General features: G+C 42.1%; 1 protein-coding gene across 3 annotated transcripts in view; it reads left to right on the top strand.

Moving 5' to 3' along the window:
• hhatla (hedgehog acyltransferase like, a) overlaps positions 1–23,450 on the top strand; it is a 34,893-nt gene extending 11,443 nt beyond the window's left edge. For 2 of the 3 annotated variants that reach the window (XM_034184145.1, XM_034184144.1), the window contains exons 3-13: positions 554–621; positions 726–839; positions 5,349–5,369; positions 5,589–5,783; positions 5,910–6,119; positions 7,727–7,898; positions 7,977–8,121; positions 12,991–13,026; positions 13,113–13,314; positions 13,406–13,547; positions 21,704–23,450. In XM_034184145.1, the coding sequence (XP_034040036.1) occupies positions 554–621; positions 726–839; positions 5,349–5,369; positions 5,589–5,783; positions 5,910–6,119; positions 7,727–7,898; positions 7,977–8,121; positions 12,991–13,026; positions 13,113–13,314; positions 13,406–13,547; positions 21,704–21,840 (1,442 nt within the window). In that variant the 3' untranslated portion in view covers positions 21,841–23,450. The remainder of the gene's footprint in view (positions 1–553; positions 622–725; positions 840–5,348; positions 5,370–5,588; positions 5,784–5,909; positions 6,120–7,726; positions 7,899–7,976; positions 8,122–12,990; positions 13,027–13,112; positions 13,315–13,405; positions 13,548–21,703) is intronic. The other variant, XM_034184146.1, reaches the window with a different exon arrangement.
• Positions 23,451–26,268: the final 2,818 nt, after the last annotated feature.

The following is a 26,268-nucleotide window of genomic DNA, read 5'->3' as shown; positions in this document are numbered from 1 at the left end:
TGAAATCTTATTTTCAGTCATACCGTTATCAATGGAATATTCATTATTTAATTTTTATATAGCGCCAAATCACAACAAAATTGCCTCAAGGCATTTCACACAAGCAAGGTCTAACTTTACCAACCCCCAGAGCAAGCACACAGGCGACAGTGGTAAGGAAAAACTCCCTCTGAGGAAGAAACCTCAAGCAGACAGACTCAAAGGGCTCACTCTCTGGTTGGGCCATGCTACTGACACAAATACTTTATTGCATGCAAAACGATACAAAAACTGGGAATTTTTTTCCAGCAAATAAATTAATAAAATAGCTGGATTTACATGCAGATTAACAGCGAATACTATTTTGGCTGCAAGATGGCACCACGAGTCACGTGACCTTTTTTTTTTTTGTCCGACTCGTCATGTCTCTCAATCAAGGGACTCTAGTTACCCCCCCCCCCCACCCCACCCAAAAAAATGCCTGGAATTCCCTGCTCAGACTATTTACAACAGTTACAAATACTGTATCTGATGTTAATATTCAATGGTATGAATCTGTATTTCTTCTCTACAGAGAATGTAAACAGAAGGGCTTTTAAAGCAAGTGTGAAACCAGGATGGCATTACTTTGGAAGGAAAATGGTGAGTTACAGCCCTCATATCCATCTGTATTCATTCTCATTTTGTCAGATGTTTCACTGAAGGAGCACTCGCTCGTATTACTAAAGCATTACTCTGTGCTGCAGGATGTTGCAGACTTTGAATGGATAATGTGGTTTTCTACATTCCGTAACCATATCCTTTTTGCTCTCACTGGTCACGTGATCTTCGCCAAGATTTTCACTCTGCTAGCTCCGAAGGTGGGTGCGACCTATCACTGCATTCTGATTGTGCAATGCAACTGTTAAAACTATGCCAATACACTAAGGCTTACTGCTAGATAATGATTCCAAATCAGGATCATACCTATTTCATTTTTTTTATATTGTTTACCTTGGTTACCATTAATTGGATGGATGGATAGATACTGAGACAGCTGTGTGTGTATGTGACCCTCTCCTGTCCAAACAACACCTTGGAACTGAGCCAAAGTTGGCACACACACTATGATATATGGGGAGTGACAGTCTATTGAGCACTTTAGTAGCTGTTGAGGGGAAAGACACTATTGTGCTGCATGATCATCGGCAAGTGCACCAAAATGTAGAGATGGGCGGATCAATCCTAATATCGATACCAACGCTGGTATTGATATTGAACAATCCTCGTGTAAAAAGATCTATACTCAAGCTTTTTTCCTCTCCTGCACGCACTGACTGCTGCGCACGCAGACTCATCAAAGTCTACTCTCTGTCTGTAAGAGCAGCGCTGCGCTGTGCCACACAACACGGAGCAGCACACCCTTGTATTGTGGTTTGTCAGCCCTCTACCTCAGGAGATTTTGTTTTGTGTTGAGTGATATTTTTTAAACAAAAATGTTGATTGCGATAATAAAGTATTTTGTTGTCACGTACAATGTTTGGCGAAATTCTAACCTTGATCTTTTGGATCTATGAAGTTTAAATATGAAAAAATATTTTTCGGCGATACTGGGCCTGTATTTACTTGGTATTGGATCAATACCAAAATTCCCAGTATCGCCCACCTCTACTAAAATGTTGGTGTCGTACTTTTCTATTCTCTTAATTTTCCTTTGAACTGTTTACCTTTTCATTTTTGCAAGTAATAGTAGCAGCTCTCTCTGCTTGAGGCAGCTTTAGTCGAACCCTAACAGTTCTCTGGAATGCAGCATAGGTGGGAGGTGACAGCTTTTTTGGCGAAGATGAGGTTTTCATTTGAGTCTCTGAGTCAAACCTGCCCTGGGCAGTTAATTGGCTAGTGTGTGTGTGAATAGATAGATGGATGGATAGATTATATAAACATTGTCCATCTGTTGATTCTCTACTTTAGCTCTCATCACCTCCTACTAAATCCAATCAAAATGAAGATTGCAGGCCAAGTGTGGTCACTGACTAAGTTAATGACCTGCTGTCATCATCACCATAAAATTATAATGCTGTTCACATTAAAGTGACAGGGATTTTTTGTTAAGTTTCACAGCACCCCTGCCTTCACCTGAAAATGAGTTCACTGACACAGCCGTTGTGCACTCGCAACATTGCGCAACAGGTGTTCTTGAGACTGTAGGGAAGCTGTTCAGTTTTACAAATGTTTTATGTTCTGCAGCCGACAGTACAGCTATTAAATTGATGTTTAAACCCACTTACCATAGTGCATGCAAGGGTACTGTTAGTCCTGTCAGGTGCTGAAGTAGGTAATTTATCTGATTTGTACCAGTTTGGCTGCTTAGCTCTTTTGATGTGGCTGCAGTGTAAGATTAAATTAAAATGCAATGTAGTTTTTCTCTTTTGAAAATCTACCAGAGCGATGAGAATAAACAGTCTGTCTGTGCCTGTGGGCAGGGCAGTGGCAATTCCGCGCTCCGTTAGGGGCTGCAGTGCACTAGACAATCCATGCATGGCCGAGATCAATAAATAAATAAATAAAAGCACATTTATCTTGAAACACCAACACACGACAGACGTCACATTAACGTGTTGGTTTACATAATGAATGACTGAACCAATCAGTGTTTAGCAGAGGCACTTTTACCCAGAATCCTTTGCGATCTGTCTGTTTGTTACAAAACCTCAGAATTAGTGCATTATTCAACATTAAAAGATATATGTTATATTTTAACTTTGTACAAATGACAGAATTGACATTAATGGAGTTATTCTATCAGTATTAATGTTATTTATAAATCAAAACCATAACTCAGCATGACTTTATTTTTCAAGACCTCCGCCTGACCGGAGCATTGTAATTGATAGAGACCTGCCTTATGACTCTATGTTCTTGGGCTGCCTCTGTGCTGGGAGCGCTGTAGTAAGCAAGAGCTTCCAGCAGGGGCAGAATGTTGAAAGAAAAAAGTGTGGTCTCATTGTTTGGGTCTGTTGTTACTTTTAATATTACTAGAAGCTATTAAATTAGTTTTGCTAGTAATTGTAAATGTGCCAGAGATAATATTGCAATTTCTGTTATTGGTTATCTGTAACTTCCGGTACATTTTTGGGTGGTTTATTGTTTTATCTTTATCGAAGATAACTTTTCAGTTATCTGATTATCTGTTATCGAAGTTAATTTTTTGGTTATCTGTGCCCACCACTGGAAACACTGTACATTTTATTCCATATCCAAAACATGAAGAAAAAAAAGATCAAATTATTGTTTTACAGACAGTGAAGAAAAAAGAATATTAGGTTATTTAAAAAAAATAGTGTCTGCATTATTGTATGAACTGAAAAATGTTTGAAGATTTAGCTTTCCTGTGAATCACTAAACTAATATTTAGTTGTATAATCACTGTTTCACATGTGTGTTACATGGAGTCAACCAACTTCTGGCGCCTGTGAACAGGAATTCCAGCCCAGGACGATTGCATTACATTCCACAATTCCTCTGCATTTCTTGGTTTTGCCTCAGAAATAGCATTTTTGATGTCACCCCACAAGTTTTCTATTGGATTAAGGTCCCGGGATTGAGCTGGCCACTCCATAACACTAATCTTGTTCATCTAGAACCAAGATGCTGCTCACTCTTATTCTGAAAAACTCAGCTAGGAAGTTGTCTATAAAAGTGGAAAAAGTTGACAAGTCTTGAGAAGGCTGTTACACTCAGTCATTTTCAAGGGCTTAGTCTAATTAAGGGTGGCGGAGGAGGGCTGGAGCCTATAACAGCAGTCATGGACAGGATGCCAGTCTATCACAGGGCTACAAACAGACAAACAAACACACCAACTTGCACACCTATGGACAATTTAAAGTTTACAATCCACCTAATCCGCATGTCTTTGGATGTGGGAGGAAACCGGAGCACCTGGAGGAAACCCACGCAAACACAGGGAGAACCTGCAAACTCCACACAAAAAGGCCACAGGTGGGAATTAAACCCATGACCTTCACACTGTGAGGCAACAGTGCTAACAATTAAGCCACCGTGCTGCCCGGCGCATTGTCATCAAAAGTTAAAAAGTAATGAGCAAAGAAGCCCATTTGGTAGCTTTTAGGTAACTGACCTGAACAGCTTTGTTCTTGGCCTTTTAAACTGGACTCTACATCACTAAGCTCCACCCATTTGTGGGTGATTTCACTCAGAGGAAGTCAGAGGGGTTCACATATTTAAAGACATTAAATATGTTGACATACATTTTGTTCTTAGGTTCCTTTTAACTACACCAAATATAATTAGTTTCCTAAACCTTCTAAAACAAACATTGATTAAAAGAAAACATTTCACCATGGCAAAGTATTAATAATTCAAGAATCACATTTAACATACACAAAGTTATAAAAGAAAACATGTCAGGTTAAATTGGATACATGCAAATTGTGTTTTTGCTTAATTAGGCACACGAGAAATCATAACTTTCATATGTGGATAAAATAATGTTCCTTGCAACATAAAGTGGTTGTTAAAACCTGCATGAAAAATTGTTTTGCAGGGCTCTGAGTTTATTGCCTTGTTATCCTTGAGGAGACATTCTGGCTGGTCTGGAAAGCTTCTTGCATTGACGTATGGCAATTAAAATGTCCGTTAACTTACAGTTCCAGGGACATCTTTGAAGAAAAATTAAATTATTAAGGGTAACTCTGCTGGGATGTGGAGGCTGGCAGAGTGTTTAGGAGACATCCCCAGTTGGAACCAGGAGGTTAAAAGTGTAAAACCAGTCTTTTATCAGTTTGAGATCAGCCGTTTAGGAGAGAGAATGTACTTTATGGGATCATTACTAAATGAGGGTATCTTCGCTACAGTGCCCTGTCAGTGGTTTATATTAAATTTTGTAAATTTTCCTTTGTATAAGGTAAGACTTTATTGATCTCACAGTGGAGAAATTCACATGTTACGTCAGCTCTTAAAAAACACATAAGATGGGTGCGAGTAGAGGAAAATGAGTATCAAACAACGTGTGCAAGGATAAGCAATAATAATAATACTTGTAGCAATACAATAAAATAAGAAAATGAGGTAGAAATAGAATATGTATATATACGTACATATATAAGTACATATGCATATACATGATTGGAACTGAAAAAAAAAATAGTGTGTGGCTTGTTTTCTTCTTCTTTTTGACTTAGCAGGACACCTCACTCCAGATCCCCCTAACCCAAATCCTCTTCCCATGATTTTAATACACTGTTGATGCAACACTTGACTCCTGTTGGATTTCAGTGGTTGTGTAGCAATGATTGTGTGGAATATTTTGACATATTTAAAACAGTTTGTTTTAAACATGGTTTCTGTCTTGTTTCATGCTGACATTGCAGATTGGTATAGATGGAAGTAAGGTAACATTAATAATTGTTTTTCATTGCACTTGTTTTAAATCACTTTCATTCATGTTCCTGCACTCTAATCCACTGTCCATTCTAAAGCATAGGGAGTGTGTAGGTGTAACAGTGTTGAGATACTAATGGCACTCTTAATGTGTGTGTTTCATTCAACTCTAAATGGTACATGGACACTATCCTTATGTTGCACTGAAGCTGGCCCCTCTTTCACCACAGCACAGATCGTTTATCTTTGCTGTGTATGGGGCTCTGGCAGTCCTGATCACGATGGGCTGGACCTTCATGGCCTTGGTTGTGTCTCACTGCATCGTACTCTACAGTGTTGCTCTGGTCAAGAAGAAGTGGATGTGTTTCCTAGCAGGCCTGAGCACACTGGCCTCCATCAAGCTGGAGCCATATAACTCCTGGCAGGTGAGTGCAGTCATCAGAAATGTACAGAAGCTGTAGAATAAAGGTTTGTGTTATAATAAAGGTGCATGGAAGCAGCCTGAAGGTGATGCTGTTGGGTTCACTGAGTAATTTGGGCTCCTCCTGCAGGAAGCACTGGTAACCGGCTCTTTTGACCTGCAAGACATTCTGTTCTATGGAGGGTGTGGCTTCAGCATCATGCGCTGTATGAGCTTTGCTTTAGAGAACTGTGAAAAGAAAGATGGCAACTACACATTTGGCGACCTGCTCAAGTACAACTTCTACCTCCCTTTCTTCTTCTTTGGACCGATCATGACTTTTGACAGGTATCATGCCCAGGTAAGGGTTGACTGTTGCTGCCTACTTTGTCAAACTGGTTAAAGAAACCGTGTGTTAAGTATGCACTGTTAGGTTTAGAAGTGTCTATGCAGCCCACTGTGCTTTTACAATTTTTGTTGCATCTGATTAAAGAACAACAACAAAAAAAATGGTTATGATTCATCCACGTACTGCAAATCAATCAGGAAAAACTCTGAGTTAACCCTTCTTTACACTATGGACCTGTCTTACTAAGATCCCATGTAAGTCCCTTCAGCATCATCCTTGTTTTTCACTTGTCGTCGCCATAGCAGGTCCGAGGTGTACGAGGTCTGTTCAAAAAGTATCGGACCTTATTTTTTTCAAAAACTATATGGATTTGATTCATATGTTTTTTTACGTCAGCCAAGCTTGAACCTTCGTGCGCATGCGTGAGTTTTTCCACGCCTGTCGATTGCGTCATTCGCCTGTGAGCACGCCTTGTGGGAGGAGTGGTCCAGCCCCCTTGTCGGATTTTCATTGTCAGGAAATGGCAGGATGATTTGGGCTTTTTTTCCATCAGAATTTTTTCAGAAACTGTTAGAGACAGGCAGCTGGAAACCATTCAAAAAATTTATCTGGCTATGGGTGAAAATTTTACGGCCTTCACAGAGAATAAGGAGTGTTACTACACCTTTAAGGACGCCCCACAATGGCGCACGGCGCGCCGCGCTCCAAGCCGCCATCGAGAGGCAGAAAACACCACGTCATTTCTAAATGGATGGCTGTGTGGAGACGGGACCGTCGTGAGCAATTTTTTTCCCGATATTTTTTTTTAGATTATGTCTCTCACAGTGGACATGCACCTAAGATGAAAATTTCAGACCCCTCCATGATTTCTAAGTGGGAGAACTTGCAAAACCGCAGGGTGTACAAATACTTATTTTCCTCACTGTAAGTGAAACAATCATGCAAATCGTAATAAAAGGGAGGAGCTGGGGTCTATCCCAGTGGTCACTGGGCGAGTATATGACAGTATGACACATGAGTATTTCGACCACCATTTAGTTTTTTTGCCTCTAAAGGAACCAATCATGATGCACTAAAAAAAGAGCTTTAAAAACAAAATCCAATTTAACATCCTCTCAAAGTATATTTACAAGAGACTGAAATCTTAAATTATAAATTTACTTTGAGAGAAAATAAATTTAGGCATTACATTTGAGTACTTTAAAAATTGTCCTAGTTTCACCTTTTTTGGTGTAGGATTTCAGCTTTAATTCATGGGTTTAAATATCACATTAACCTTTTATGATAATTTAGTGACAAGCAGTTTCATGGCCAGATGTGGTCTGTTCCCTTATTTATTCTATGGTACATTAAGCAGACACAAGGTCTGGACTTGATTCCAAGTGTTGTAGTGGTTCATCAGAAGAGATTTTGATCCCAGTGATGGCTGTAATTCCCTTGGGAAAGAACAAAATAAGACTATCGGGCAGATGGCAGAAACTCTTTATGGAGTGTCTCTTACACACCTGAATAAATGAATGCCTCTGATTTAAGCTAATATCTGTTTGAATTTTATTGTGTGGTCATGTGTAGATAACTAATGAAACATATGTTTGTTTACAAAACTCATTATTCCACAGGCAAACAACATCAAGCTAACTCGAAGGGAGCGAGAGGTTTGGAACATCACAACCAAAGCATTGTTACATTTGTTAATTATTCTGGTGGTGGATGTCTTCTTCCATTATCTCTACATTTTGACAATCCCAAATGACATGAAGCTGGTCACCGAACTTTCTGACTGGTGTCTGGGTAAGTGAGTCATTTACCATTTACTAGGGATCTAGTCTCTGGTTTAGCCCTGACCCCTCTGTCATGGCTCATTTTCAGCTGGTCTGGCCTATTCTAACCTGGTGTATGACTGGATAAAATCAGCCGTAATGTTTGGGGTCATCAACACTGTGGCTCGACTGGACCATCTAGACCCACCTCAGCCTCCTAAGTGTATCACCATGCTGTATGTCTTCGCTGAGACGTAAGTTTGAATGACTGCATAACGGTGAGAGACTTTCTTGATTTATTTATAAAAAGAAATAAGACGCTGTTTTGTCCCCACCCCCCCACCCGCATCTGTTTGTTTTAGACCTTCTTACTCTACTCTCCTTTAGCTTCGGTTATGTTTTGTACTATTCCCTCTGGTCGCATGTGACAGAATTCCTGAAATGATGACTCTGGTTACTTTCTTCCTGCAGGGTTCCTCATGCTTTCCACGCTTTCCTAAGATTGTAGTTACAACCTCAATTCCAATGAACTTGGGATGTTGTGTAAAACGTAAATAAAAACAGAATACAATGATTTACAAATCCTCTTCAACCTATATTCAGTTGAATACACCACAAAGACAAGATATTTACTTTGTGAACAACTGCATGAAAAAATAGTCCAACAGGTTAAGAACAATGTTTCTCAATGTTCAATTGCAAGGAATTTAGGGATTCCATCATCTACAGTCCATAATATAATTAGAAGATTCAGAGAATCTGGAGAACTTTTGACACTTAAGCGGCAAGGCCGAAAACCAACATTGAATGCCCGTGACTTTCGACCCCTCAGGCGGTACTGCATTAAAAACCGGCATCATTGTGTAAAGGATCTTACTGCATGGGCTCAGGAACATTTCAGAAAACCATTGTCAGTTAACACAATTTGTTGCTACATCAACAAGTGCAAGTTAAAACTCTACCATGCAAAGCAAAAGCCATACATCAACAACATCCAGAAATGCCACTGCCTTGTCTGGGCCCAAGCTCATTTGAAATAGAAAGACGCAAAGTGGAAAAGTGTGCTGTGGTCTGATGAGTCCACATTTCAAAGTGTTTTTGGAAATCATGGATGTCGTGTCCTCCGGACAAAAGAGGAAAAAGACCATCCAGATTGTTACCAGCGCAAAGTTCAAAAGCCAGCATCTGTGATGGTATGGGGGTGTGTTAGTGCCCATGGTATGGGCAACTTACACATTTGTGATGGCACCATCAATGCTGAAAGGTACATCCAGGTTTGGAGCAACACATGCTGCCATCCAAGCAATGTCTTTTTCAGGGACGTGTCTGCTTATTTCAGCAAGACTATGCCAAGACACATTCTGTATGTGTTACAACAGAGTGGCTTTGAAATAAGAGTGCGGGTACTAGACTGGCCTGCCTGCAGTCCAGACCTGTCACCCATTGAAAATGTGTGGCGCATTATGAAGTGCAAAATACGACAATGGAGAACCCGTACTGTTGAACAAATGAAGTCATACATCAAGCAAGAATGGGAAAGAATTCCACCTACAAAGCTTCAACAATTAGTGTCCTCAGTACCCAAACACTTAAGTGTTGTTAGAAGGAAAGGTGATGTAACACAGTGGTAAACATACCACTGTCCCAGCTTTTTTGAAAGGTGTTGCAGGCATCCATTTCAAAATGAGCAAATAGTTGCACAAAAACAATAAAGTTTATCAGTTTGAACATTAAATATCTTGTCTTTGTGGTGTATTCAATTGAATATACTTTGAAGAGGATTTGCAAATCATTGTATTCCATGTAACTAACGGCAACCTGCTGTTGGTCTAAGTGTCCTCAAGACTTGAAGCTGACTATACACAACACAAATGAGCCACTATGATTAAATGACACGATTAACACTTTAAAATCACCTCTGTGTTACACCATGTTTCAAAAGTGCCTCAGTGTTACATTCTCCTGGTGCGCATCTGTTTTGTTGCTTAGTCCTTTCACTGTTCCTGAAACGGTCATCCATATTCCTGACCAGCAAGCATATCTACAATCCTGCCAGCTTTTACAGTGAGAAAAGCAGTGTTGATTAATAGTCCAGTCAACGAAGTAGTTAGATGGCTGGAGAAGAACAGTCCTTATTTTAGTAGACCCAATAAATGTATGATTGGCTAACAGTCCCTAGGTTGACTAAAGATAGCCGTCAGTTATCAAAATCACTGAGAAAATAATATTTATGTTACATAATACACGTCCAATGAATAAGATCAGTTCCCACTGCCCAAAGATTTGTAGTTATTCACACCCATACACAGTGCCTATGCAGGGGTCCTGTGTGTGTATGTGTGAGAGAGAGACAGAGAGAGAGAAAACAAAATTAGAGTTTTGGTCCCATTTGTTCCATTTTAATTAGAAGCAGGTATTTCAGTGGGATATGGAGTTGGACTACCAATATGTAGATTTGGGGTCGATTCCTGGTTACACTACCTGTCTACAACCCCAATTCCATTTAAGTTGGGACATTGTGTAAAATGTAAATAAAAACAGAATACAATGACTTGCAAATCCTCTTCAACCTATACTCAATTGAATACACCACAAAGACAAGATATTTAATGTTCAAACTGATAAACTTTACTGTTTTTGTGCAAATATTTCCTCATTTTGAAATGGATGCCTGCAACAATGTTTCAAAAAAGCTGGGACAGCAGTATGTTTACCACTGTGTTACATCACTTTTCCTTCTAGCAACACTCAATAAGCGTTTTGGAACAGAGGACACTAACTGTTGAACCTTTATAGGTGGAATTCTTTCCTATTCTTACTTGATGTACGACTTCAGTTGTTCAACAGTACGGGGTCTACGTTGTCGTATTTTGCACTTCATAATGCGTCACACATTTTCAATGGGCGACAAGTATGGACTGCAGGTAGGCCAGTCTAGTACCCGCACTCCTTTACTATGAAGCCATGCTGTTGTAACACATACAGAATGTGTCTTGGCATTGTCTTGCTGAAATAAGCAGGGACATCCCTGAAATAGACGTTGCTTGGATGGCAGCATGTGTTGCTCCAAAACCTGGATGTACCTTTCAGCATTGATGGTGCCATCACAAATGTGTAAGTTGCCATGCCATGGGCACTAACACACCCCCATACCATCACAGATGCTGGCTTTTGAACTTTGCACTGGTAACAGTCTGGATGGTCTTTTCCCTCTTTTGTCCGGAGGACACAACATCCATGATTTCCAAAAACAATTTGAAATGTGGACTCAGCAGACCACAGCACACATTTCCACTTTGCGTCTGTCCATTTCAAATGAGCTTGGGCCCAGAGAAGGAGGTGGCATTTCTGGATGTTGTTGATGTATGGCTTTCGCTTTGCATAACCGAGTTTTAACTTGCACTTGTAGATGTAGTGACGAACTGTGTTAACTGACAATAGTTTTCTGAAGTGTTCCTGAGCCCACGTGGTAAGATCCTTTACACAATGATGTCGGTTTTTAATGCAGTGCCGCCTGAGGGATCAAAGGTCACGGGCATTCAATGTTGGTTTTCGGCCTTGCCGCTTACGTGTAGAAAGTTCTTCTTCTGAAGAATCTTCTGATTATATTATGGACTGTAGATGATGGAATCCCTAAATTCCTTGCAATTGAACATCAACTTTCTCAGTCTTTTGAATCCGGCTATGAATTGTCGTGGAGCATGTTTGCAGGAAACAGCCAGGCACACTCTGAGTCGAACACGGACTCCTCCTCTCTTCCCACGTCCTCTGCGACGCAGACGCCGAGGCAACACGCCAAGCGGCCGGCATAGAAAGCCTGGTACGGATGCTAAGACAGGCGGCGGGGGCAGCCGCGTCCCTGGCCGTCCGCCCGAGCCAGAAACAGCGAAATTCTCCCGAACGCTGATAAGAGTCTGGCGATCATACACCAGGAGCGGTGACACATTCCATGCAACAAAGTGTAAAAACAATAAAAACGACACTAAAAGAAGCGAGTGCCGACGGCAGGTCACATACAACAGCGCCATCTTGAAGATCTCTCCAGAGATGTTCAATCTGATTCAGGTCTGGGTTCTGATTGGACCACTCAAGGACATTCACAGAATTGTCCTGAAGCCACTCCTTTGATATCTTGGCTGTGTGCTTAGGGTTATTGTCCTGCTGAAAGATGAACCTGAAGTCAGGAGCACTCTGGAGCAGGTTTTCATCCAGGATGACTCTGTACATTGGTACATTCATCTTTCCCTCAATCTTGACTAGTCTCCCAGTTCCTGCTACTGAAAAACATCCCCACAGCATGATGCTGCCATCAACGTTTTATGGAAGGTTGTCTTCTCTCCACAGAGGAATACTGGAGCTCTGACAAAGTGACCATCGGGTTCTTCGTCACTTTCATGACTAAGGCCTTTCTACCCCAACTGCTCAGTTTAGACAGGTGGCCAGCTCTAGGAAGAGTCCTGGTGGATCTGAACTTCTTCCATTTACGGATGACGGAGGCCACTGTGCTCATTGGGACCTTCAAAGCAGCAGAAATGTTTCTGTACTCTTCCCCAGATTTGTGCCTCAAGACAATCCTGTCTCAGAGGTCTACAGACAATTCCTTTGACTTCATGCTTGGTTTGTGCTCTGACATGCACTGTCAACTGTGGGACTTTATATGTAGACAGGTGTGTGCCTTTCTAAATCATGTCCAATCAACTGAATTTACCCCAGGTGGACTCCAATGAAGCTGTAGAAACATCTCAAGGATGATCAGTGGAAACAGGATGCACCTGAGCTCAATTTTGGTGTTCATGGCAAAGGCTGTGAATACTTATGTACACATGATTTCTTAATGATTGTTTTTTAATAAATTTGGAAAAGTCTCAAACTTTTCACATTGTCATTATGGGGTATTGTGTGTGGAATTTTGAGGAAAAAAATGAATTTGATTTATTTTGGAATAAGGCTGTAACATAATGATGTGTAAAAAGTGAAGTGCTGTGAATACTTTCCAGATCCACTGTAATTTGCATGACTTTGTGTCAAAAATGTAAGGGGCAGGTTCTGCACTTTGAATACTTTTATTTATTTTTAGTATAATTTTTCTTCTTCTTCTCCCCCTTCCCTCACCCCCTCACCAGGCACTTTGACAGAGGCATTAATGATTGGCTGTGCAAGTAAGTTGGACACGAAGTAAAAGGCTCTAATTGTCAGAAGATACTTTGTTTCTTCATCATCTTGAATGTGGATTGAAAATTTTCAGGTATGTTTATGACTACATTGGAGGGAGTCATAATAAAATCATCAAAGAGCTCCTTGCAACCTTCTGCACGTTTGCGATTACCACCTTGTGGCTGGGCCCATGTGAGGTGGTTTACATCTGGTCCTTTTTCAACTGTTTTGGCCTCAACTTTGAGCTGTGGGTGGCAAAGTTCTTCTCACTTCCACCGTTTTCTAAAATAGAGGTGCGCAACACTGAGACAAATTTGAATAAACACAATACCATGGAGATCAAATTCTTTCATTTGCTTGTAACTTTCTTCCCCCCTCTACTAGGGTGCTATGGGTGAAGCAATGTCGCGTAGGATCCGTGGTGTGTTCAACGCAGCCAACTTCTGGGCAATCTGCCTCTACAATGTTCTTTCCCTTAACAGTTTGGAGTTTGCTAAGATGGTGGGAAGGAGGCTGATCTTCAAAGGTGAGCAGTTGGAAAGAAAGTTTCTGTCAGTTCTCATGAAAGCGAGAACACTGTTCAAAAGCAGTAGGATCCCAGTAGTCTTCTCACTTGGATCAGGTTTTTTTGTTGCCAACCACACACACACACACACACACACACACACATGTTAAAGTGCTATCAAAGGGGAACTATTGATCACAGGATTATATCTAAGCATCACAGAACAATGAGAGCATTCTTTAAGTTTCTCATTTTATCCACATATTTCCTCTTTTCCTTATTGGTTAAGCCCAATATGTATATGTGTGTGATAGAGAATATCTCTGGAGTCATTTTGCTGATTTCATTTGTATTGCACATATGACTAAGTAATGGTGACGGCTCACTGCTCATTATGAAAGTCTGTTATTAAATAGTCTGGGGGGGTAAAAAAAACCCACATCCATCCATCCATCCATCCATCCATCCATATTCTTCTGCTTTATCCGGAGTCGGGTCGCGGGGGCAGCAGCTCAAGCAAAGCCGCCCAGACCTCCCGATCCACACACACCTCCCCCAGCTCCTCCGGGGGAACCCCAAGGCGTTCCCAAGCCAGCTGAGAGATGTAGTCCCTCCAGCGTGTCCTGGGTCTTCCCAGGGGCCTCCTCCCACTGGGACGTGCCCGGAACACCTCTCCAGCAAGGCGTCCAGGGGGCATCCGGAAAAGGTGCCCGAGCCACCTCAACTGACTCCTTTCGACGTGGAGGAGCAGCGGCTTGACTCCGAGCTCCTCCCGAGTGACCGAGCTCCTCACCCTATCTCTAAGGGAGCGCCCAGCCACCCTGCGGAAGAAACTCATCTCGGCCGCTTGTACTCGCGATCTCGTTCTTTCGGTCATGAGCCAAATCTCATGGCCATAGGTGAGGATCGGAACGTAGATCGATCAGTAAATCGAGAGCTTTGCCCCCCTACTCAGGGGGCAAAACCCCCCACATTTTTCACAAATGTCTAAACGAAGACCGCTAAGGCTTCGAGTGACTCCTGATGACGTTATAAGCAGACAGACTGTCATATGCTGGTGCCCCCCCGAGTCAGTCTTGCAAACGTTTCTCTTGTCAAAAACCTGATATACGAGGTCTGTTAGAAAAGTATCGGACCTTTTTTATTTTTTGCAAAAACCTGATGGATTTGAATCACATGCTAACGATGGTTTGAACTTTTTCATGCCTGTCGATTGCATCATTTTCTGGTAAGCAGCCTTTGTGTGGGACGTGTGCTGTGCGCTTGGCGGATTTTCATTTCAAGGAAAAAGACGGAACGACTGGAGCAGCGCCGCATCAAATTTAGCCAGAAACTGGGCGACAGCCAGGTGGAAACCATTCGGATGATTCAGACAGCTTTCAGTGACTTTTCAGTCGTGTGACTATCCGAGAAATTGTGGAAGAGGTGGGCATGTCACAGCATGTCCTGTGAGACGTCAACACGGAGGCGCTTTTGCACCGCCGTCAGCAGCAGCATGAATTTCACAGCCACTCTTTTCATGGCCAAATCTTTTTTTTTTTCAATATTTATTTCATTCATTTAAAAGAAAAGCAGAAATGAGTACATTACAAGACACTGAATGAAAAGGAGCAGAGAGAAGAACAAGTCTTATATTTTATGCCCCTTTTTACAATACAATCTTTCAATTTTAAGCATCATTATTCAACATTATTTAACAGATTACATTTTTTGACTTTGTCACATACCACTGACTTATTTCATAATTTTAGCCATTATTTAAAAGATTACATTTTTAACAGGTTACATGTTAGACTTAAAACATTTTAGACATTATTAACAGATTACTTTTTATACTTTGTCACAACCCACTGACTTATTTCATAGTTTCATACTTACTTAATACATCTAGTTTAATACTTTTTTTTTTTTTTAATTTAGGCGACCTTGATTCTTTGATTTCTTTGTTGAGGTTGTTCCATAATTTTACACCATTCACTGCAATACTCCATTCCTTTACTTTAGTTCTGAATCTTGGTTTTTTAAAGACTTCTATTCCTTTCAAATTATAACTACTTACTCTTTTTTGAAACATATTTTGAATGTTTATTGGTAAGGTATTTTTATTAGCTTGGTACATTGTTTGTAATATTTTCAAATCAACTAAATCATGAAATTTAAGTACCTTATACTTAATGAATAATGGATTAGATGGATCTCTAAAACGACTATTGCTGATCATTTTTAAAGCTCTTTTCTGCAGAATAAATAATGGTTGTGTATAAGTTTTACATGTTGATCCCCAGATTTCTACACAATAAATTAAATATGGGACAATCAATGAATTGTACAATGTTAATAAACCATAACTATTCAACGAAAAATCTTACAATGGAATGTACCGAAAAAGTGCTGATGTCCACCTCTTCCGCAATTTCTCGGATAGTCACACGACGGTCCCGCATCACCACAGCGTTCACTTTGGAATGATCTGGTCATTTCAGCATGTTGATGGCTGACCGGAGCGTGGCTCGCTCTCCACCGTTGTGCGGACGTCTTTAAACCGGTTGTACCACGACTTAATCTGTGTGATGCCCATAGGATCATCACCAAAAGCCATCTGAATCATCCGAATGGTTTCCACCTGGCTGTTGCCCAGTTTCTGGCAAAATTTGATGCGGCGCTGCTCCAGTCGTTCCGTCTTTTTCCTTGAAATGAAAATCCGCCGAGCGCACAACACACGTCCCACACAAAGGCTGCTTACCAGGAAATGACGCAATCGACAGGCATGAAAAAGTTCACGCATGCGCACGAAGGTTCAAGGTTGGCTCATGCAAGCACACGTGATTCAAATCCATCAGGTTTTTGCAAAAAATAAAAAGGTCTGATACTTTTCTAACAGACCTCGTATGCATTGTGCATACTGACCCTAAGAAGCCTATTGATTTTGGGGTCAAATTGTTGTGTTGGGGGGTTTGGCTGGATGTTTTTGTGTTGTTTTCTTTTCTTTGCTCTCCAGGTGGTATGCAAACTGGTTTTTGTCTGTGGAGAAGGTGCTGGCAGAAGGGTCCTTCACCCTCATCAGCATTATTAGCTGCACCTGTGGAGGATGTTCACGTGCAGGCCTACTGACTCGCAGCACCTGTGGATGATGCTCACGTGTAAACTTAAAGACTTTCAGCTGAAGCAGATAATGAGATGGCGTTCTGCATTTAAGCCATGAGTGGTTCAAGCAGAATTGCCGGGAATTCGACCTTGTGACGTTCGTTTGTGAGATGCTGAGGACCGCGCCAGGGTTTGACACATCGTGCCTGTGAAGGACGACGGGTGAGGGACACATGCTGTCAGCACACATCAGAGGTGATTGTTGTCTGAATGATCGTTAATAGTAATTTGGCATTTTGTTGCGCAGTATATTTGAACATTGATGAGAATTGTGCAGTTTGCTTCTCACTGCCGTGGCATACAGACTGATGATCCTCCACCTGTTGTGAGAAGCTGCTCATTTACATAAAGCTTGGATTCAGACCTGAGTGTGTTGCTGATGGTGTGTGCCTCTGAAGGATATTTGCTGTAGCTCTGTTGATTTACCTCACCTTTTCCATCCTTCACAGAGTCAGTTTGTCGTGTCCACCTGGGGGGTGTTTGGCGGTGAATCTGAGTCCAGAAGCGCCGAGGCTTCGATCCTTTTGGGTGCTGGATAGCGCGCCGTCCTTCACTCCACCAGACAAACCAAATATTTATGTTGTACACTAATTATTGCACTGGGGGAGAAATAAAAATCGTTTTGTTTGTGGAACCGCTTTCTGGTTATTTAGCGCTGGGTTCGGTCAGACGTTGGTCCGCTCCTCAACCTGCGTCTGCACATAACAGTAGTTCCCGGCCATTCCAAAATGGACCCAGCGGCAGAAGCAGTTCCGTTTGCCGAAAGAGTTCAAGAACACTTGGAGAAAATATGGGAGCAATTACAGCATCGCGCAAACCAAATTAAACAAACAGATGCCCGCGTTACGGAGCTTGCAGCGCAAGCCGTTCCGCTTCCTGCTGCTCCAGCTGCGGCACCATCGATACCGGTGCAGATAACTCCGTCACCCAGAGATTCGGCTTCCGAACCAATCATTTGTCATCCGGAGCCTTATGCGGGAAACGTTGAAGCCTGTGCTCTGTTTTTGATGCAATGTTCTCTGGTTTTTGCTCAGCGACCGGCTTCCTTCTCTTCTGATGGTAGTCGTGTCTCATATGTGACAAATGTGCTCCGAGGTGACGCTTTAGCTTGGGTCACTGCGTTGTGGAGTAATAACTCTCCATTGTTAGGATCCTTTAAGGATTTCTCTCGGGAGTTCCGCTTGGATTTTGACCATCCGGTGAAAACAAATACCGTTGCCCAACGGTTGCTGAATCTCAGGCAGGGGAGGCGGAGTGCGGTGGATTATTCCGTGGATTTCCGAATTTTTTCTGCTCAGTCCGGTTGGAATGCCGCAGCTTTAAGAAGAGTGTTTGTAGATGGTTTGAACAGTCCAGTAAAAGACGAGCTAGCAGTCTGTGACGAACCAAAAGATTTAGATGAACTAATATCTTTGGTTATTCGTCTAGATGATCGGATAAAGGAGCGTGGACGCGAGAGAGGACGGACATCAGAGCGGATTTTTTCATCTCTGGGTTTTCCCCGACACAGATCTGGGCTGCCTCTTCTTCGCCCCACTGAGACTCCTCCGATGGGACCACTGGCTCCTCTTGCGGATGAGCCCATGCAGCTCGGACGAGCTGAAGCCGCCATATTGCCCCGGTCACATAAGCATCAAGAAAGATAGTGCTGACGTATCTCCAGGTGTTCTGGGACAGGCATAAAAATGGACACACAAAAAAAAAACCCTTTGGTTGTTTAGTTATTTGGGCTATTTTTGTTTTTTTTGTAAGGGGTTATAAATTGTTTGGGGATTTAGAGGCGGTTCCGGAGGAGTGAACGACTGGCAGTTTGGAGCTCGGCTGGACTCAGGTAATCGTTTGTTTTCATTATTTGGACTTAGGTATTTTCTGTTTGAGGATTGGGTCGTTTTGTTTTGTTGTTTTTTATTTCCCTGCTTCCCTAACCCCAACCTCACATTGCTCTGAGACCGTTTTGTCTTTTGGGTTGTGGGGTGGTGCAGGTTGGTCACGCTGAGCGTTTCTCAGAAGACCTCTGCACCTAGGAGGGGGGTTGTCAGGGGCATTTTTTTGGGTTTGGTTAGGGCCCAGTTCCTCTCCAGCCCCGGTGGGCCTTTGACCGTTCGTCATTGGTGTTACCGGGGTGTGGTGCAGCGGGAACATACCTCAGTCGGAGTGGTGGGCCGATCTGTTGCCGTTCGCCATTTCGGTAGTTCCACCCCTCCCGATAGGCTGGTGGTATGGTCGGGTTGGGGCACCGGACATCTTTCCGGTTTTCTGCTGCGCTTCGGGGATGGGACCGGGTTGGTTTTTCCTGTTTCCTTCCCCAGCTTAGTAGTTTTGTGCCGTTCGCCAAAATTGGGCTAACGATAGGCTCTGGGAGTGATCTGGGGTCTTTCGGGGTGCTGGGGGGGGGGGGGGTAACAGGGTTTGACAGTTGTTTTATTTTGCCCCCGGGGTGTTTTAATGAAGTCCGCTGGGGGTTGGATTTTTGTGTTGTTATGTTTCCTTCCAGGTTCCACCTCCAGGGTCGATGGGACGGTCCTCTGGGGGGGAATTGATTGTGGGGCCGATTAACCAAGTGTGGCCGGGTCTGGGGTTCCTGGGTTGTGGGGAGGGTACCTCCTGGGGTTGATGGTACGGTCCTCTGGGGGGCGCTGTTCCTCCGTGTAAATCTGGGAACCTCTGTAAGATTCCGGTTTTGGTTGTTCTCTCCTGGAACTGGCGGTAAAGGTCTTCTGGGGGGTTTGGGCTCTGCATATCGTTCTGGGGGGGGGGGGGGTTGTTTGTTATTTTTCTTTGTGAATTTATGTTTGTCTTGTGTTGTTGGGGCTGTGTTGGGTTATTGCATTTGGGAGTTTTTCTTTTCTTCCCGGGGTTGGATGGGACGGTCCCCTGGGGAGGGTTTGGGTGGGTTTTGTGTTTTTCTTTTATGTTGGGTTGTATATGGGACTTGTTTGGGGTTTTTGTTGATGCCAGCCGGCCTTCCAGCCGCGGTGCCCTGTCCTGCCGTCTGCTTTCTGTCATGGACCCTGGAGGGAGGTGTTGTTCTCGGGCCTGGTCTGTTCGGTCGCCGGGAGGCTTCCCGTTGATGGGGGGGTACTGTTGTGTGTTGGGGGGTTTGGCTGGATGCTTTTGTGTTGTGACGGGTGAGGGACACATGCTGTCAGCACACATCAGAGGTGATTGTTGTCTGAATGATCGTTAATAGTAATTTGGCATTTTGTTGCGCAGTATATTTGAACATTGATGAGAATTGTGCAGTTTGCTTCTCACTGCCGTGGCGTACGGACTGATGATCCTCCACCTGTTGTGAGAAGCTGCTCATTTACATAAAGCTTGGATTCAGACCTGAGTGTGTTGCTGATGGTGTGTGCCTCTGAAGGATATTTGCTGTAGCTCTGTTGATTTACCTCACCTTTTCCATCCTTCACAGAGTCAGTTTGTCGTGTCCACCTGGGGGGTGTTTGGCGGTGAATCTGAGTCCAGAAGCGCCGAGGCTTCGATCTTTTTTGGCACTGGATAGCACGCCGTCCTTCACTCCGCCAGACAAACCAAATATTTATGTTGTACACTAATTATTGCACTGGGGGGGAAATAAAAATCGTTTTGTTTGTGGAACCGCTTTCTGGTTATTTAGCGCTGGGTTCGGTCAGACGTTGGTCCGCACATAACACAAATAATCAAAATTCATCGTCACTGAAGTCTATTTAAAATAAAAAAAATCTTGAGGGCAATAACTTTACGGAATTGCCTGATTGTCACCAAATTTGGTATGTGTATTTGGCGTTGTAACCAGAACAATTTATTCATTTTTGATCAAAAGGTCAAAAATTATGAGATTATCAACATTTCCCCACGGCACCATAAGTTAGTATACAAATAATGAATGTTTGAGTTCAACAATATTAATATTTAATTAAATATTCGTTCCACTGAAAGAATGGAAAAAAAACATTCATTATTTATTTTATATAACGGCAAAAATAGATCCTTGTCATTTGATATTTTATTAATTTATAAACAGAAAAGGGACTGACATTTTGGTGTTCGTCACTGGTGCTTAACAGTCCAACATGAACTTTAAATAGGAGTCCAAAATTGTTCTTGGTAGTCCGTGATGCCGTCCAATGACTTTGTGTACAGACTGTTGTCTGCTTTCCTCACTCCAGTGAAAAATTGTGGCAGAAATTTATGCAGTTTTTCATCTTAAGAGCTCTTCATACCTCCAGGTGGCTTATGCTGTGGATTTGTATTTTTTTGTGTATTTGAAGAATTAGCAGTACCAATGAGCTCCTTCATATTGTTGTCCACCAGCAAAACAAATTCTGCCATGTTTAGCTAAACGCTGCTCCCGGTAATGTGAGCATGGACGGTGGTGGGGGTGTGCAATAGCACATTTCATATCGCCCCAAAATTGCACACTAAAACAGAACTATTGCACCATCAATGAAACACAACAGCAAATGGTATGAATAATCCATGTCATGTGACATAGAACTCACCAATCAAATGACAAGGATCCACTCAGCCGTTATATAATTCAGACTATGTACTTCTGTCATGACGTTAAGATAAAAATAGACTACCATGTGTCATAATGACATTCTGCTTTTTGATTTGTACACTCAGTAACCCTTCTAGTTCTTCTGTTTTTGGGGTTACTGAGGAAAAATGTGGTTTTCGAATTATGTACTCGCATAACGGCACATTATGGTGTCCTGGTCAAATTGCCACATGACAACCAGATTTATGCCCTTGATCATCCTTCGATCTCTATTTGTTTTGAAGTTGTGGAAAACATTTTCTTTTTATGCTTTCATGCTTGTGATACACAGCTTGTACATGTCTTATGGTTTGCATTGACCACTAAATCTTGTCTATATGATTGTGAGATGTAAAAGTATTTTATTAACTTACTGCTTCTGATTTGTTGTGATGAAGGTAATAATAATAACTCTCGCTGATGCTATGTTTGCTATAGTCACCGACGTCTATAGGGAAGCGGTTTGAAGAGAGACTAATAAATTGTCCGAATGCTTGTTTCCGCCCAGGTTTTCCTCTGTCAACTCTCTCTGTGTTGCTGGTCACCTACTGTGGTGTGCAGCTGGTGAAGGAAAGGGAGCGACAGCAAGCCCTGCTGGATGAGCCGGGGAAGCCAGCGGACGGCGACAAAGAAAAAGCTGAATAAAGAGGAAGACGATCACTGACTTCGTGCGCGGTCACCCCTCACCGTTCCACACTGGGTGTTGGAAGCTGCACTGAACCTGACTGCAGCAGCCAATCAGCAGCTACATTCTCCATCAACCTGTTTTCTTGCTTCAGTCAGACGTGAGGGAATGTTTTGAACTGTGAAATAATCCTCAAGTGCACTTGCTGTGGATAATTGCCTGTGGCTCAAAGTCATCAATGGTGCATTTTTGTATTTCTATAATGTCCTAAAAATGATTGTTTAGCTACTTATGGGCCTAGAATATACTGGAGGGTCTGACCTAATGCCTAATGGTGTCTCTAAGAATGTGTTTTTAATGGAGCCACTGTGAGCGGTTGTCCCCTGCATTTATTTACTACTCAGACTTGTTTATGTCCTGTCTGTTTAGTGTCTTCATTTTGTCTTGGGCACTTTAAAGTGTCATTGTAATTCTCCTTGTTGAAGTGGCTTCCCTTTTAAACTTGAATTTTTTTTCTTTCAAAGGGGTCATAGTATAATTTCTCTCCATTTTTGTTTTTAATAGTTAAATATGCTTGTGGTTTTAAAATATTTCACAATTCTGTTTGGTGCATGCAGTCTTCCTCAAAGTAAAGTTTAAGCTTGAGATGGTGTTTTTGCAGCTCATTTATGGTCGGCATGGGCACCAAATCAGATAATTTCAGTAAATTCTTTTTTGTACCACCCCACCCCCAACAGTTCTTTTTAAAAGCAAATATCACTTCACATTGTTTACAAAACACTACAGTATTTTTTAAATCTTGAGAAATTTTATAATATGACCCCTTAAATTGCGATGTCATTTATGGAGTGCAAATATCAAAATTATAAATGTTGCACAGGGCCGTGACCAGGTTCCTCTGTGCTCAGCACATGCATGAAATAAGACATTTCAGTGCTATTGTTATAGAATATTACATACTGGGGGCAGTTCTGAGACGGTCACATCCATTACAGCTTTCAATGCTCTTCCTCTGATCTAGCCGTCGCAGAGATTTTTTTATTCTCAATCAAATTAAGTAGCGGACACGCCATAATTCGCTGGGATTGCTAGGTTACAGGCTTGGAAAGTGGTAAAAGGCTTGACCATCTCCTAGAATCGCCCACATATTTTATTCAAATGGCATGAGTGTAATACATTTTTAGGGAGTGAGCCATGGGATGTTGAGAAGCTGAAGTTTGCCGTGGCAACCCTCTAGAAATGTCTCTGGGTGCTATGGAGACAACAGTTCTCCACATTTCTTTCAGATTTGATTGTGTAGTTTACTGATGTCTGAAAATGTATTGATGAGTTGATACTATTGAATGTAGTTCAAACACTGCAATGTCTACACTGAAAGCACAAAATCACTGCTGTTCCATTACTGTCCAGAGATCGCATGTGAAATTTGACGCAGGGCCAAGATGAAACTGAGGCCTGTGATTCACACTGAAAGGCAGCAAGGCCAGAAGTGTTCCTGCCTGTCACCCAAAGCTGCTGCATGTCTCCTGTGAGGCACACAAACTCTCATTGCAGTTTGTGCCTTTTCTGATCATATTTATTTTAAGATGTTCAATTCAGAAGTTTGACTTGAATAAAGTTTTCTTTTATTCAGAAATGATGTGTCTGCTCTTGATTTGTTGCTGTATGTGGGGAAAAAGTGTGAGAAAAGACTACAATTAAAATGTATTGTGATTTGTTGGGATGGGCAACTTGTAAGATGACTGTTGACATGGAAAGTGGATCATAGTCTTATCGTGCCCCTCTTTTGTGGAATGACCTCCCTACAGCAATAACACAGACTCTGTAGAGCCATTCAAGTCCAGACTCGAGACTCCTATATTATTCTCCCTCTCATAGGGTTAACATACTGGCATAGTATGATGCTATACTTCTTATCCCTTTAAACTCATTTTATTGGCAACAGAACAGGTTTTGGCCTCACTTCATCTAAATTCAGGGTATGTTAGTGAAGCTTAGGGCTATCGGTCAGTGATTACCTTAGTATTCCCTCTGCTTTCCTGTGTATTTACTCCTGATGAGTAAAACTTTAGGTGTAGGTTTTCCGGCCAACTGATTCTGCTCTTTTTCTCTTCGTCTGAGGTGCCATCAACATCTAGTTGTAGATAGTTGCAACACACAGGGCATTGGACTGACCAGGAGATGCCATGCCTGAGGCTGAAGCAGCACACTGCAATCTGCGTTTTGAAATACACTGCCACAGTGACAGGCCACTGATGGCATGATGGATGAATGCTGATGTCGCCGACCGTTCGGTCCTCCCTAAAAATCGGTCCGCTCTGCCTTCACTGTGCATGTGTAAGTTCTGAGCATCAACTACGTCATTTCAGAGCATCAGTAACGACTCACCGATTATCGCCTCGTTTCTTTCCTTAAAATGCCCGTGTTTCTGCTTAAAACTGACTTTAGAATGATTTAAGAGGTTTTACTTTGTCATCTGATGGTTAATAATCACATTATTCCTTTTGTTTTGGGAGTAGAGAGTCAGACTCAGTCAGTCTCAGATGCATGCACAGTGAAGGCAGGGAGGACCAATTTTTAGGGGGGACCATTTGGTCAGCGACACTGGCCCTGCACCCCAGGGCACTGGATGGCCTCCTGCCTGTGGCTTAAATACTTGTGTGGTCATCTCAACAATTGCACCTTGATTTCCTGTTTTCTGTTTCTTCAGCTTTGAAAAACTTTGTAGCTGTTAGAATGGCTTAAGCAGTGGGTCACCCCTCTGAGTCTGGTCTGCATGAGGTTTCTTCCTCAATATCATCAGTGGGAGTTTTTCCTTACCACTGTCACCTGTGTGCTTACTCTAAGGGTTGGTAAGGTTCGACCTTAATCATGTTAAGCACCTTGAGGCAGCTTTGTTGTGATTTGGTGCTATATAAAATGAAATAAATTGAACTGAAAGGACTCAGTGAGATGAGATTTAATTGATTTATGTGAAACTTTGTTGAAGCCCAAACTCCTCCTGCCTTTTAAATGAAGTCTGTCCACCTGCGTGCACATTTAAGCCATGGTTACATTAGCTGCAAGCGACAGCATGCAACAGAGGCAATGACTTGCCTTTCATTTTTCAGAGTGGCTGTTTTGTATCGGCAAGAGACGATGGTTGCTCTGCCACCAGCTAGCCCTGAAGTCGATTTTATGCAAATACAAAGGAATGCAACTGCCAATCAAAATGAGTAGGTAGTATGATTCGGATGGTTATTCGCTTGTACAAAATAAAAGCGCTCCTAAATGCCTTATTTCTGTATAAATCTGTTTCTCATATATTGTAAAAGTGAGAAATAAACACTTCTAAAACTAAAAACACTGTTGTAACCAGATAACACCTCTGAAGTGATTTAGGAGACATCTTGTGGAGATGCAGCGGACATTGTCCTGGGAATGCCCATCAAGCCAAAGACAAAGCCAACTGTGTGTGTCGCTGTCCTTTGTAGCGAATGTGACTGTCATATTAGTCATGTTCCCCGTGACACACAGCAAGGCAGAAGGGTGGCTTTCATTTACAAATCTGGATTTAGTTTAATGGCTCATGGGGGTCCAAAATTTAGTTCATTTGAACATCTGGTTCTCTACAAGGTTCTGACCATCACAAACAGTCACAATCAGAAGGACGAAATTCCGTCAGTTACTTTGTCACTGTTTATAGGCCCAAATTCCACTTTCATAGACGAATTTGGTGAATTGATTTCTAATCTAGCGACTCACACTGATATCAATGACTGCAATATCCATGTAAATAAGCCTTCTGATCCCCTCAGCAAAGTGTTTATGGACATTGTTGAAATGTTGAGATTTCATCAGTGCACTCAGGGATTGACTTATTGTCGTGGTAACACCCTGGATTTGATCGTTTGCAGTATTACAGTCTCAGACATTGGCATTGCTTCTCTTACTTCAGTGGTTTCAGATCACTCAAGTTTACAGTTTCATTATCCTGTCCACTGGGACTTGATACCTACAGTAGTGTTCAGAATAATAGTAGTGCTATGTGACTAAAAAGATTAATCCAGGTTTTGAGTATATTTCTTATTGTTACATGGGAAACAAGGTACCAGTAGATTCAGTAGATTCTCACAAATCCAACAAGACCAAGCATTCATGATATGCACACTCTTAAGGCTATGAAATTGGGCTATTAGTAAAAAAAAGTAGAAAAGGGGGTGTTCACAATAATAGTAGTGTAGCATTCAGTCAGTGAGTTCATCAATTTTGTGGAACAAACAGGTGTGAATCAGGTGTCCCCTATTTAAGGATGAAGCCAGCACCTGTTGAACATGCTTTTCTCTTTGAAAGCCTGAGGAAAATGGGACGTTCAAGACATTGTTCAGAAGAACAGCGTAGTTTGATTAAAAAGTTGATTGGAGAAGGGAAAACTTATACGCAGGTGCAAAAAATTATAGGCTGTTCAT

This window comes from Thalassophryne amazonica, chromosome 12, assembly GCF_902500255.1.
Source record: "Thalassophryne amazonica chromosome 12, fThaAma1.1, whole genome shotgun sequence".
Taxonomy (NCBI): Eukaryota; Metazoa; Chordata; class Actinopteri; order Batrachoidiformes; family Batrachoididae; genus Thalassophryne; species Thalassophryne amazonica.
The sequence above is the reverse complement of the archived record's forward strand: the minus strand, read 5'-3'. Positions and strand labels throughout refer to the sequence as shown.